The sequence below is a fragment of the Euleptes europaea genome, chromosome 4 (assembly GCF_029931775.1).
Source record: "Euleptes europaea isolate rEulEur1 chromosome 4, rEulEur1.hap1, whole genome shotgun sequence".
Taxonomy (NCBI): domain Eukaryota; kingdom Metazoa; phylum Chordata; class Lepidosauria; order Squamata; family Sphaerodactylidae; genus Euleptes; species Euleptes europaea.
Window position 1 is genome coordinate 16,702,178 of NC_079315.1, and position 14,892 is coordinate 16,717,069.

The 14,892-nt window shown below is 44.5% G+C and overlaps 1 protein-coding gene across 1 annotated transcript in view; it reads right to left on the reverse strand.

The window, feature by feature from the left end:
* SHB (SH2 domain containing adaptor protein B) overlaps positions 1-14,892 on the reverse strand; it is a 178,268-nt gene that overhangs the window by 33,035 nt on the left and 130,341 nt on the right. Inside the window, exons 4-5 of the mRNA XM_056849183.1 lie at positions 8,084-8,255; positions 7,247-7,366 (exon numbers count right to left, since the gene is read on the reverse strand). Of these exons, the coding sequence (XP_056705161.1) occupies positions 7,247-7,366; positions 8,084-8,255 (292 nt within the window). The remainder of the gene's footprint in view (positions 1-7,246; positions 7,367-8,083; positions 8,256-14,892) is intronic.

Sequence of the window (14,892 nt, forward strand, 5' to 3'; positions counted from 1 at the left end):
CAAACAGGAACATACGGACTGGCCTGTTAAACAGCACATCTTGAAATTGCTGCAGCTGAATCTTTGTGACTAATGCCCCCTTCCCCCAAAAAACCATACTTGTCAGCTGAAAAACAAAATGGCATTTCAAATGGAAGTCAAATACAAGATAAAAGATTCCCAGTTTTGATGATAAGGATATCACAGGAGTACCACATTAATTTTTTTTAAAAAAATGTTCCCATCACATAACTAGGCAGTACATGGCAGAGCTATACCCGCTAATACAGAAGATGCAAAAATAAAACAAAAGAACAGAAGGGAAACGCTTGAGAGGGAGGGGAACCCTTCCCCCACACACCGTATTTAATGTCAATTGCTGCTGGCATATGACATTTTCATGCTGCTTTTTGTTATAATGCCACAAAGCCATCCTCTATAAGCAGTAATTGAAGATAAGGCAAAAACTGCATATCTTAAAAGATCACAGAAACATTGCATAATGACAGCCATTTTGACATTTAATGACAAGCTTTCCAAGATCTCCAGCTCCTGCCATGCAGCGTCCTACTCCCAATGAAAGGCTGGTCAGCTGTCCTGGTTCAAGCTTGGTCTGTCCTCACAGAGATCAAGCTTCATAGGTGGGGGGGGGGACCTGAACAGGCACACCACATAGCCCCCATATACATTCATGGGGATATACTTTTTAGATTCAGGAAAACAATTTTTTGTAAAACGTGGCAACCTTTCTACCTCCTTGATCAGTACTCTGAGTTCCAAATTGCAAAGCCAGTGGTTCCCAAACTGTGCTCTACGGAGCACTTGGTGCTCCGTGAAACATCTCCTAGCGCTCCATGAAGAGATTGGAAAGAAAAATACGACTGTCGATCGGTTTAGTATATAGGTGCTAGGTGAAAATTAGCGCTCTATGACAAATTTCTCTCCTGAAAAGTGCTCCATGACTCAAAATGTTTGGGAACCGCTGGCAAAGACTGTCATAAGCAAGCTGAAAAATACCCATTGCTTATGTTTCTGGTTGGGGGAAAACATCAAGCCAAAAATTCTGGTGGTCATACTGAACAATGCCTTGGAAAATCCAAGTTGTCCATAGTTATTTCAGTGAGCATTATTCCGTGACAGTCTCGTCCTCACGACACATGAAGCCTTCTACTATGATCTCGCTGTATCCACAATATCACCATTTACATTTTGGTCTATATTTAAAGACGAGTTTAACATTTTCTTCTGCTGCTGATCTACTTTCTACTTCTACAACTCCCACATTGCCATGGAATGCACAACTGAATGTATTATAACAACACACTGGGTCTACGCTGTGAATACTACATATCCCGTGATGCAATGACCACATGTCACTACATCTAGCAAGTGATTACAAACATCAAAACATTCTGGAGATAATCAGTGGCGCAGTTCTGGACTAGATCATCTTGGACTGGATATCTCCTCGGGGATTTAAGCAACATCATGATAAATTTCCTTGTGAAAAAACAACCAGGGCAAGGGATGTTGCTTGATTTAGTAAGGAAATGACATCAAACTGTTTTCCAAGCAGGCACTTTCTTGTATTTCCTGAACTTTCTAAATTGCCTGCTGTGGATTTCTAATATTACCCTCAGAGACAAAGGACTGAATAAGTATTCTCAGTGGTATTCTCAGAGCCCTCAAAGGAACTGTCAATGTATTGTCAGCAATACAGATCACTACGGGTTTACAAAACTCCAAAACAAGAAATTTTAAGGCTATTCCCCCCTGGCTTCTTTATTTTAGCCCTTGTTAAAAGAAGTCAAGTTGCTGTTCTTGTTCTTTTCAATGCCAGCTCTGTGAAATCGCCCGGCACGCACGTCACGTCTTCTAATAAAGCCAAGCGTCTGTGTGACGAGATCAACAATATTCTGGGACCAATAAAAGGCAACTAAAATCTTATAAAATCCTTCAGAGTCGGTGGCGTGCACTCCAGATGTCTTTCATGGCTTTGTGAATCAACGGGCTAAGTCTTTAGCCCAGTTTCCCTGGAACAAGTAAACCAACAAATAATGCCATGCGAAGATATCACCTGTATTTTGCCTTCCGGCCAAAGGCGTGCGATTCAATTCTTTTTTACTTTGCCTAGAGTCAGCCGTTAGAGGTTGACAAAAGGACCAATATTCTGTTATATTAGACATTTAGCATATTGGAAACCTTTAGTACTTCACTAGTAGGGTGTGTTTTTTTTGCTTTCTAAGAATTTTTAAATGCAACCGCCACCGAGGTCTAACCGCGCCACCTGCCGCTCTTATTTTCTCCACTGCCTCTGACACAATCAGTAAGCGGCTTTGCCACCTGATTTGGGAGCCTTGCTTCCAATCTGGGTGGCTGTGGAAACTACTGTAACAAAACCCCTACAATTCAGCAGCTTCAAACCCCGTGACTATTCCACACATCTAAGGTAAATGAACGTACTGAGAAAATAAAACGCGACCCACTGATTCAAGGGGGGAATTACAAATTGCGAGAAGTGACACAAAGTAGGGACTAATAACAGTATTTTAAAACCATCAGAGGATTTTTGGCTACAATACTGAATGCCTATCATTTAAGGCGTCTGTAATACTGAAAAGCGTATTTTGCAATTGTACCGCCAGTAGGGTCCTAATCAGAGTTTAACCCTCTTTAAGGGAACAATACAGACATCTCTGCTACCCCAAGAGTAATGAATGTGGAGGGGATGGGACTAAGAATACCTCAAAGATTTATTTATAATCAGTGCTTGTGGCACTTTTCAGAGTTATAAATGAGCAAAAAGACAGGTTCCTACCCTGGGAGCTTGCAAGCTAATTTTACCCAGTGGGGTTAACAGCAGGGGGAAGGGAGGGAAAGGGACAGGAGAAGGAAAAGCAACAGGAAGCTTGCCTGGACTTTGCCTTCCTTTCAGGTGGGAATGTGGATTCCAAACACAAGAAGCCATCAAGATGAACACTGAAAGGACCAGTCCATCTTCAACCCACTAAAACTTCACCCCAAATGTGCCTGTTGGATCGGCCCACTTTTCCTTTCTTTCTTTCTTTCTTTCTTTCTTTCTTTCTTTCTTTCTTTCTTTCTTTCTTTCTTTCTTTCTTTCTTTCTTTCTTTCTTTCTTTCTTTCTTTCTTTCTTTCTTTCTTTCTAGCTTTCTCGACCAAAAGGGTCGAGCAGTAAAAGGGGAGCCTTTATTTCTTTAAGGAAAATATGGTGGATACTTGGCTACTGCCAATGTTGTTCTTGGGTCTCTATCCGCCAGCAAAAAGGGGACTGTTTTATCTTTTGTTACAGTGGCAGGTAATTTGATTAAGATAGGAGTAATCCATTGATTGTGATAAGAATTGTATTGGGGACATTCCAACATCATATGAGATAATGAAGCCACTCTTTTGAGATCATATGGACAAAGCCTGTCTTAATAAGGTAAGTTGCCATATCTTTAGGGTTGCCAGGTCCCTCTTCGCCACCGGCGGGAGCTTTTGGGGGCAGAGCCGGAGGAGGGCGGGGTCTGGGGAGGGGAGGGACTTCAATGCCATAGAGTCTAATGGCCAAAGCAGCCATTTTCTCCAGGTGAACTGATCTCTATCGCCTGGAGATCAGTTGTAATAGCAGGATATCTCCAGCTAGTACCTAAATATCTTCCATTTAACACCGCTGAAGGGGCGGCATTCAAGCGAGCAAGCATGAATGTTCTTTGGTAACAAGGGACTATTTAAATTTCTAAAATAAGCTGGAGTTTGCAAAGATGGAAGGATGCCCAAAAAATGGGTAGAGGGCCCGCTTTTCACTTTGGGATCTTAAGGAGAAGCCGATGCCCCACAGAAGTCCCATTTCTGCCCCTAGCTACTGTTGACATGCCAGGCCCCCAGCTGGACTCCGTCCTTGTGTGCCATAGCCCCAGGAAAACCATGCAGTAAAACAGTCGGGGTGCTTTGTGGTGTGACAGTGGGGAATGAGATGGATTAGTTTATGACCAACGCAGTTGTTGAGAGAGAGAGAGAGACAGACCACCGTAGAAGAGCGTGTCCCACTTTGAGGCACCACGGCAACTTGATGTGCCAGCGGGAATTCCTTCTCCTTCTCTTCTGAACAACTGCAGTAAAAATTGCTCACTGCTTTGTTCTGACAGAGAAACTATTTCTGAGCAGGAGTTCCCCAGAGCCACAAACCCGCAGCTGTTTAACTATGATTTCTGGTGGCGACTTGATCAGGCTTAAACAACCTGTGACCTGCTAAGCCAAAAATTTCACACTTGGGGACATTCTGGGATGCATCCTGGGCTTTTCTGCTGGACATGAATGGCAAAAACAAGGGGGCTGCTAGGCACCAGAAAGGCCATAATAGCCCCCTCCCCCCCGGGCTGCATTTTCTTAAAGGTCATGAAACGTGCAGGCCTAGATTAAAATGTATTTATTTTACTTCATTTCTACCCACCTTCTCTCCCCAATGGGGACCCAAAGAGGCTTACAATATTCTCCCCTTCTCCATTTTATCCCCACAACAACTCTGTGAAGTAGGTTAGGCTGGGAGTGTCACTGGCCCAAGACTACCCAACAAGCTTTTATGGCAGAATGAGGATTTGAACCTGGGTCTCCCAGATCCTAATCCGACACTCTAATCATAAAGTGGCTTCTAAAAGCGTATGGCATTAACACATGAAACTGCCTTATACTGAATCAGACCCTTGGTTCATCAAAGTCAGTATTGTCTACTCAGACCGGCAGCGGCTCTCCAGGGTCTAAGGTAGAGGTCTTTCTAATCACCTACTTGCCTGGTCCCTTTCTCTGGAGATGCCGGGGATTGAACCTGGGACCTTCTGCATGCCAAGCAGATGCTCTACCACTGAGCCACAACCCCTCCCCTAGCATTATAGTGCCATCCTAACCAGCTACATCCTTTTAAGGAGGAGGAGGAGGAGGAAGAAGAAGAGTTGGCTTTTATATGCTGACTTTCTCTGCCACTTAAGGAAGAATCAAACCGGCTTATAATCACCTTCCCTTCCCTCCCCACAACAGACACCCTTCGAGATAGGTGGGGGTGAGAGAGTGTGACTAGGCCAAGGTCACCCAGCTGGCTTCATGTGGAGGAGTGGGGAAACAAATCCAGTTCACTAGATTAGCGTCCACCACTCGCGTGGAGGAGTGGGGAATCAAACCCGGTTCTCCAGATCAGAGTCCTCCGCTCCAAACCACTGCTCTTAACCACTACGCCACACTGGCTAATTTCAATGGATTTCAAAGGATGTAAACTCTGCTTAGGATGGCACTGTTAACCAAATAACCACTTGAATGCTTTTGATAAGAAGTGGGGAGAGAGCTGTATTATTTCAGCCCCTACAGGTTATCTAGGGCAGCTCAATTCTCTGCTATCTGCACCTGAAATTGTAAGCATACGCAATGCATTGCAAGTGAGGAGGAATGCAAAATGGGAAACTAATAGGGGGGAAAAGTCAAATCAGCTTAAAGTTATGCAGGCTTACATCAGCAAAAGGCAAATCTTGGGTTGCCGCCAAACAGAGAGGAAATTCAATCACAGAGCGAGAGAAAAAACTGAAGGGTAAACTCCAAACAACTGCACTGAACTTTGTTTCTCTTTTCAGCCAAAAGACCAAAGGAAGCAGGCGGCGCACTAAGATAAACACTAAGAATCTGAAAGTGTACAACCATGAAATTAGGAGTCCACCACCTTCCAAATAGGTCCCCAAAACTAAAGCTCTGGTCGGCATGTAATTCTGGCAGAGTTCCACTTCACACGGGGTTTGAAGGAAGAGGTCTAATCCTTTCTCACCTTGTTAGCATCTGGCTGCAACACTCACCTACCCCACCCTTGGCAAACAGTAGCTCAGAGCCCTCAAGACATGTGGAACCGGAATGTGCCCCAGAGTCCTCTGAGGTTTCCCAGAGGGCTCCAGGGCACAATCTGTCTTCATGCAGGGGCAGTGCGCACATATGCACATTGCACAGGCACCAGCCAGACCAAAACTAGCATGCGTGGGGCACAGCTTAGCCGGATGCCCTGCGCAAAGCCACAATGTTGTCTTGGAGCCCTCAGCAATGGTGCGGAGATCTCTGGAGTTTTGTTCACCCTTTCTTCTCCTGCTTCTTCTTTCCTTCTTTGATAGTGCCGGGGACAGCGGGGGTCACCCCAAAAGGGGCTAAATTTGGCCGCTGGGGTTCCAGCTACTGAACTCTAAGATACACCATCAGTTCTCCATTTATACTGAACAACACATGCTTATCTGAATCTTATGCTGTTCCTTTTCCAGAGAGGACCTATTACTGAGCTACACTGTTAGGCCAGAATTTTTTGTCCTGTCCAGGCCAAGCATACAACCCCTTTATGGCAACTGTTAATTTACAATATCTAATATTTACTGCTGTGTATAATATCGATTACACAGTGACATAACTCTTCCAGAAATCTTGTCCAATAACTCTCAAAGTTATTTTCAGAATTTGGAAACTATGACTGTCTTTATAAACGAATGCGGGTTAATTGGTCAGGAAGCTGGATAAAGTAGGTTTTTATCTTGCAGTCTGAAGGTATCACTTGAAAGATTAGGGGGGGGGAATGGCCGTTAATCTGATAACAAAAAGACGCAAGTAAAACAGCGACAACGAAGAAATGAAAACCAATAAAGCAAAGTAACAGCAACTATTTAAAGAAAAGCCAGTTTTTAAACAAATGACACCTTGAAGAACTACAAAATATAAAGTATCCCCCACATAGTAACATTTTCAGCTTCCCAGAATATCTGACAACATTTGGTAAGTCAAACACCTGCTGTGCCAGCATTATTTCTTTGCCTTTCCCCCCTTGGTTCACAGGGTGACTTTTACACAGTAATTCACTTGTCTAGAAAGAACTATTTAAGATATCCATTCAGGGGGAGGGGAGCGATGAGAAAACAGCAGATTTTATTAAATGATGGGGCAGGGGGAAGAAAAAGACGAGCACAAACAATTTAATCAGCAGCAAGAATAGATAAAGCCTATTTTGTTAAACGGGGCCAGACAACCACTACAAAATCCATGCATGTCCCAAGGAGCCTTAAAACCAAATCTATGAACTGTCATTCAAAGCAATGCAGTTTGATACTTGGAATTCTAAAATTCCTATGGGGCATTGGGAGGCCTTTCTAGTATCGAAAGGCAGGGTTGGGTTTTGTTTGCTGTTACTGTACCCCCCTAAAAAAAGAATCTGCTTCATAATGTGCGTTCATAAATGCTTTTCAAAGTCATACTTACTTTAATGAAAGCGAATAGTCGTGCTTGCTGGTTTGACTATTCCTCACCAGATAGCTACATTCTTTACATAACCGTAAAAGGTTTTCCGCATCTGTCCGACTGATTGCCCCATGATACCATCTACAAAAGAAACCAAAAGCCACACAACAATTAAAGATTTAATTTTTTGGGGGGAGGGATATTTTCGAAAAATTTGCATCATGTATGAAACTGTGACCCGGTTAATTTTATAAATTTACATTCTGCAGCATAATGTAGTAGAATTCTGTACCATTTCAGACTGTAGGTGTTGGTGGCTGTTTATGAAGAAGAAGAAGGGTTGGTTTGTATATGCTGACTTTCTCCACCTTTGAAGGAGAATCAAACCGGCTTACAATCTCCTTCCCTTCCTCTCCCCACAACAGACACTTTGTGAGGTAGGTGGGGCTGAGAGAGTTCAGACAGAACTGTGACTGGCCCAAGGTGACCCAGCTGGCTTCATGTGGAGGAGTGGGGAAACCAACCCGGTTCACCAGATTAGAGTCCACCGTTCATGTGGAGGAGTGGGGAATCAAACCCAGTTCTGCAGATCAGAGTCCACCGCTCCTAACCACTACATCACGCTGGCTCCCCAAGATTTCATCAGCTGGCACATGAAGCCAGCTGGGTGACCTTGGGTTAGTCACAGCTCTCTTAGAGCTCTCTCAGCCCCACCTACCTCACAGGGTGTCTGTTGTGGGGAGGGGAAGATGATTGTAAGCTGGTTTGATTCTGCCTTAAGTGGTAAAGTCGGCATATAAAAACCAACTCTTCTTCTTCTACCCCCCCCTCCAAGTACAAAACTGCAAGTTTACTTACATTTGTTTTTCCAGTGGGATAGTTGGGTCCACTCTCTCCCCGAGGATCCCACAGAACTCAGGGCTACCGTGCTTGATGGGCTTGAAGCCTCCTCCTGGTGCTCGAAGCTGTCGACGCCGATCGCTGGATGGGGAAGGGGAGGACTGCCTCATTTCTCCCCCGTTGAACTGAGCTGGGGGGGGGGGGGAAATCCAGGCAAAACAGTTATCTCCTAAACATTTATCAGACAACATATTGAAAACACAACCATAATGCAGAATAGAAAGCCTTAATTCTTAACCACATAAAGCACAATTCTCTTGGTATTATTTACTTCGTTTTCTTACCCGCTGTTCTCTTTAATGGAGACCCAAAATGGCTTACATACTTCTCCTCTCTTCCTTTTTGATCCTCACAACAACCCTGTGAAGTATGTTAGGGTGAGAGTGTGTGGCTGGCCCAAGGCCAATCAGCAAGCTTCCATGGCAAAGTATAAGAACACAATAAAAGCCCCTGAGGGATCAGACCAAGGCCCATCAAGTACAGCAGTCTGTTCACACAATGGCCAACCAGGTGCCTCTAGGAAGTCCACAAACAAGACAACTGCAGCAGCATTATCCTGCCTGTGATCCACAGCACCTAATATAATAGGCATGCACCACATCCTGGGGCAGGGAGTTCCACAATTTAACTATGCATTGTATAAGAAAGTGAGGATTCAAACCTGGGTCTCTCAGATTCTAGCCCAACACTCTTACTGCTATATGGACTTTCAGGTGCACAATGACCAAGGAACAGGTAGATGACTGCAATTTTAGAGTCCTCCCTCTCAATGAAGGCATGAAAGGCATCCTGATTACTCTTTTTGAATGAGGACATGCAGTCTCCAGCTCAGAATTCATTTCAATACATTTGTACCACCAGTCTAAAACCAATTCAAGGATAAAAGGTCTCTTAGCTGTCCAATCAAGGTGGATTAGAGCTGAAGCAAATGGGAACTGTCAGGGCCGATTTCCTTTTCAACAGCACTAGTCAAGTCAACTTTTGGTGAGAAAGAAAGATAAACTCCAGTTCCCGTCATTTCACAAGTCTAGAATGAACAAAACATTTTCTGGGCAGCTGTCCAGATTCAGATGCTTAAATCTTACTTAGAAAAGACATATGCAAGAACTTTTTTTGGAATGCAAACTCCCCACATTGCTTGGCAAAGAATAACAGAATGTCTACTGATGTCACTTATCCAAGGATAATGTGATTGACAGGCATATGTATCTGTGCAGTGTGTGTGTGTGTGTGTGTGTGTGAGTGAACAAAGGTATGTATGCAGAAAGCATCTGTTTTGGATTCTGCTTTAAAGATTGAGGCAGTCTCTTATGTGTGACCAAACAAGCTGGACGCCGAAGTCTTCAGTAGAGTTCTGCTTTTCCAGTATTTCCAGCACATGACAAAAATACTAGGGAAAGTGAAAGGCATATGTTTGTCAATGTAATCAGCAGTCCTTATTTCAGACCATCAGGGTGTTCAAAGAACACACTGAATACCACAAAACGGAAGTTCTCTTATGTGCTCTGTATTTTTGCCTTTTGAATCTAGCACCCCCTACAATGGTTCTGCCGAATGCTTAGACTGGGGTGTTTGAGACTTTGATGGGAGGAGGAGAAGGAGAAGAAGAGTTGGTTTTTTATATGCCGGCCTTCTCTGCCGCTTAAGGAAGAATCAAACTGTCTTACAATCACCTTTCTTTCCCCTCCCCACAACAGACACCCTGTGAGGTAGGTGGGGCTGAGAGCTCTAAGAGAACTGTGACTAACCCAAGGTCACCCAGCTGGCTTCATGTGTAGGAGTGGGGAAACAAATCCAGTTCACCAGATTAGCGCCGGCGCTCATGGGGAGGAATGGGGAATCAAGCCCGGTTCTCCAGATCACCAAACCACCACTCTTAACCACTACGTCACACTGGCTCTCAGGAACGTAATGGGTTCTAGCAGCTGGCTCTGTTAGGTGGGAAGGCTAGGATGCAGGGAGCAATCAGTGGATGCTGCTGCCACAAGATAAGCACCAGATGGGGATTCTTTCCTTGTTCCAGCTTGCCCTTCTCTCCTTATTCTCTTTCCCCAAAGCAAAGACTCAGTCACGGCAGCAAACAGATACTTGGCAAGAAGCAGTGGGAAGAGGAAGCAACCTTTCAGGTCAGCACATGGAGCGACAGATGCTTGGTTAACTCAACCTTTCCTTTTCCATCCATCTCTGCATGCTGGTTCCTTGAAGGGGAAGATAGAATTATAGAGTTGGAAGGGGCCATACAGGCCATCTAGTCCAACCCCCTGCTTAATGCAGGATCAGCCTAGAGCATCCCTGACAAGTGTTTGTCCAGCCTCTGCTTAAAGACTGCCAGTGAGGGGGAGCTCACCACCTCCCTAGGCAGCCGATTCCAAATGCCCTTCTCTCCCGGTCACATTGCTTCCTGAAGATCTGCAGTTGTGAGGTAGATGCAAGCCCAGAAGCCCTTCATAGAATCACAGAGTTGGGCCAGATAGGCCATCTAGTCCAACCCCCTGCTTAACACAGGATCAGCCTTGAGCAGGGGTGTCAAACATACAGCCTGAGAGCTGGATCCAGCCCCTTGAGAGCTCTTATCCGACCCGCGAGCCAGCCAAGGCAGCCACCGCCCCCCAGTCCCGATCTGGGCTGGCGAGACATATCCTGGCCCGACCAAGTGACATTAATGTCACATCCGGCCCTCGTAACAAATGAGTTCGACATCCCTGGCCCAGAGCATCCCAGACAAGTGCCTGTCCAGCTTCTGATTAAAGACTGCCAGTGAGGGGGAGCTCACCACCTCCCTAGGGAGCTGATTCCACTGTCGATCAACTCTTACTGTAAAAATCTTCCCCCCTAATATCCAGCCGGTACCTTTCCGCCCGCAATTTGTACCCATAATTGCGAGTCGTCTCCTCTGCTCCCAACAGGAATAGCACCCTGCCCTCCTCTAAGTGACAGCCCTTCAAATACTTCAAGAGAACAATCATGTCTCCCCTCAATCTCCTCTTCTCCAGACTAAACATTCCCCACTTCCTCAGCATTTCCTCATAGGGCCCCTGATCCTTTGCACCTGCTCTCCTTTCCCCAACCTGATTTCTGATGAGTTAAGAACAGTTCTAAAAAGGGAGAAGAGCCGCCTTCCACACACACAAGGAAGAGAGTGAGCAGAAGCAATGCCCCAGTGCATCGTCAGGGTAAGATCGTCAAGACAGAAAGTAGTATCTTCATTCAGATATCAAAAGGGGTGGGATACAGGCGGGAGGGGTCTATTTGAAAAAGGGACGGTACTCTTCTTTATTTAAGAAACGGCTGAGAATAGTACAGAAGCATGTTTCCTGGGAATATCTGGTGGATTTCTTTCTTTTTAAAAGGAGAGGGTGAAATTCAAGGTCAAACACTAAAAACTGAGCATTGATAGAAATTAGAGATGCCATGTTAATCCACCGTTTTACGACATGGGGATTGCAGCTCGGTTAGGAAGGACAAGTATTTAAGAAACCCCCGCCTCCACGTGAGGGTCTGTCAGATTTAGTTTGTTAGGAAGACATAAATTCAAGGCTCGATGAGCAAACTCTTCTTGCTGCTCCGAGGTGAGTTAAAATCGGAAGTGGCCTCTTGCACAAATTTGGAGATTTGTGAGTGCAGAGGATTACAAAATAGTAGTGTTAAAATTAACAAGTTTCCTCTCCAACCACCAGCTCTACTGCCAATCCAGAAAGTTCCCTTTGCTGTAAAGAAGAAACTGACAAGGGGTTTGTGCAAGATAAAGAAGGAGGAAGGAACAAATAGCCACTGTTTTTTTTCAGAGGAAAAAGAATACGTACGGGGCAGGAGTGGCTTAGAAACTGCGGATAACCAAGACCCTCTGCAGAGTTTCTGTAGCTCTCTTTTGCTGTGAGACAGAACAGCAAAAAACAAAACAAAAAACCACCCTCAGACTAAACACACATTACTCAAAGCACCTTTCCATTCCTCTCCCACTGAAAACCCAAGATTTTTTAAATGTACTTGTTGAAAGTTCATGATTCCACCGACGGACATGTTGGAAAATTGACTGACAAATGCATCCCAATCTTCCTCCACTGTACATGCAAGGCTGGTATCTGCATCCCTTGAGGTGGGGCAGCGGCCAGAAAGCCCCAGGACTTCTGGCAGGGCCCACTGCCGCTGACCACAGGCTTCCCCTGCTGCCCATGCACCCTTCTTCCACCCACTCGCTTGCAAGAATTCTGCCATCCACGCTTTCAGCCCCACGAACTGTCCAGCATTGTCAGGGAATGGGCCATGTGCGTGGGGCCGGCATCTGAGACTGCAGGTGGTGAGGCAGCCCATGATCGTGCGAGGGAAGGATGCACAGGCATGGGGACCAGCAGGTGGGAAGGGAGGCATGAGGGGGCCTAGTGATACGCAGAGGAGGGGGCCCCTGGCCAGTCTCTGCCCAGGGCACCCCAAAATCCAGAACTAGTCCTGAATACTCACCACCTTTTTTCCTGTTGTCTATTAATTGCTTTAGTTAAATGCGGGGGACCCTGACTGCTTCCAGGCCTTACAGAGGTCTTCACTCCGTAATATGGTCACCAGGTTGGGAAATACCTGGAGATTTTGGGGGTGGAGCCTGAGGTGGGCGGGGTTTGGAAAAGGGAGGGACTTCAATGCCATAGAGTCCCATAGCCAAAGCGGCCGTTTTCTATAGGGGAACTGATCTCTGTCGCCTGGAGATAACTTCTAATGTTGAGAGATCTCTAGCCACCACCCGGATGTTGGCTACCCTACTCCTTAAAATGAGTGCCATCTGTTTTATCACTCTGCTTTTATGTTTTGAGGGATTTTTAAACTGTTTTCAACTTTGTGATTTTATACTGTTTTGGCAGATTTTATTGTAGCAGGCACTGTTGTTAGCCGGCCTGAGCTCGGCTTTGGCCGGGGATTGGGGGCAGGTTAAAAATCTAAATAAACAAATACGCGTGTGAGTTTGGCCTCAGTGAAAATGTGGACAATTCCCACAGATTTCCAAACTCCCTCTGAAAAAAAATTAATTCAGAACCTAAAATACCAAAGTTTAAATTCTTCTTCTTCTTCTTTGGATAGTAAGAGACATTTGAGAAGCAGCTGCCAACATTTCCATGTGTAAAATTCAAGATTTGAGATTCTTGGACTCTTGCCCTTAAATAGCGTTTCCCCCACCCCCTCTTTCACTTGGATAAAATTTCATAGCTTTGTCTTCGAGTGGGACCACAGGAAATTATTTTCAGGACAAAGACCCCCTCACCCCCCCATAATTGGTCATAAGATTGGGAATGCCTTTGGATAAACAGGCGAAATTGTTTCCTCTATCTGTTGAGACTGCTCTTCAGTTGGCTTTATTGTCAGTGCGACTATAAAACAGAGAGCAGTAGTTCCAAGAATTTATATGGTTTCCTGACAAAGACTGGAGACATACTGAAGGAAGGGACACTCAATTTCTTTTAAGGAGCTAGACAGCTTCCTAAATATTCATTAAACTGTACATGTCTGAGAATGTCTTTATTGAGCTGGCAGCTTAAATTTTATAAGAGCATAAAAATGAGAGAGGTTCAAGAACAACTTTCAAGTGAAGCAATTTAAAAGCCTGTTGATTATGCCCATTTGAGCAAGGACTCTCCCCTTGAAATGGGGCAGAGACCAGTATATCCTTTTCACTGCATACGGTTACAGAAAATAGACATGCATGCCTTTGTCACAAATTCTGGCCTTTTAACAATGAAGTTGCGGAGTGGGGTAGCCCTTACGCGGCGCTGCATGAAAGGTATAATTACAGAAATAATTCAACTAAATTAAAGTGCTCCAAAACTCACAGCGTCATAATCCAAGAGGAAAGGTGGCGGGAAGTACTAAACCGATGCAACTATTTCATAAAATTTAATTATGCTTCGCTTATTTATTCTGTAAGAGAACAATCTCTCTAACGCTGCAGCGCTTTTATGAAAGGCGTGCACCTAATCCCTGAAAAGAATATTTGTGTTTAGACAAATCACGCAGCCACACAGTAGCAATGAAACCTAATTCACTTAGGGCAACCCGCAAGTAATTAAAAACAACAAGCAATTAAAGTCGTATTATTTAGCGTATCGGAAGTCAAACAAGAAACTCTCCTAATTGTGGATTTGAGGGCTGGAAGCTAATTTCATCTTGAAATCGCAAATACTAACTCCGTAAATTCAAAGTACACTGTTTGCAACATGGCATTTTTTAAAGAAATTCTCAGCGTAGACTTGCAGGGAAGCTGGGGGTTTATTTATTTAACTATTTCCAATCTTTTCATACATTTCCTTTGAGAAAAGCAAACAATAAACAAAAAAAAAAGGAAGAAAACACGGAGGGAACACAGTGTGAGGGTTCATGTACGAAATACTTTTATCTCAGCATTTCGATTTTATTTTTTGCTTGCCAGAAGAAAACCAAAGAAGGAACCAGCGCATAAGGGAACTGCAGAACAAGAATGGAACATCACTAGGGGGATCTTCTTCCTTTGAATCTCCTGCCTTCCCTCCCGCGTGATTGTGGGCACAGCTCATCTCTCTGAATAATTACTATACTGTGCTCTAGTTATTTGTTTGTTTGTTTGTTTGTTTATGTATTATTTCAGCTTACTACCCTGCTTTCCCCGGTCGAGACCGGGCTCAGAGCGGCTTACAAAGAATATAAATATCCCCTTAAACCAATAAAACCATTAAAACAACATTTAAAATAGCCCTGTTAAAAAGTCATTTAAAACAGATATACTAAATAACCTAAGGCACAACTAGAGT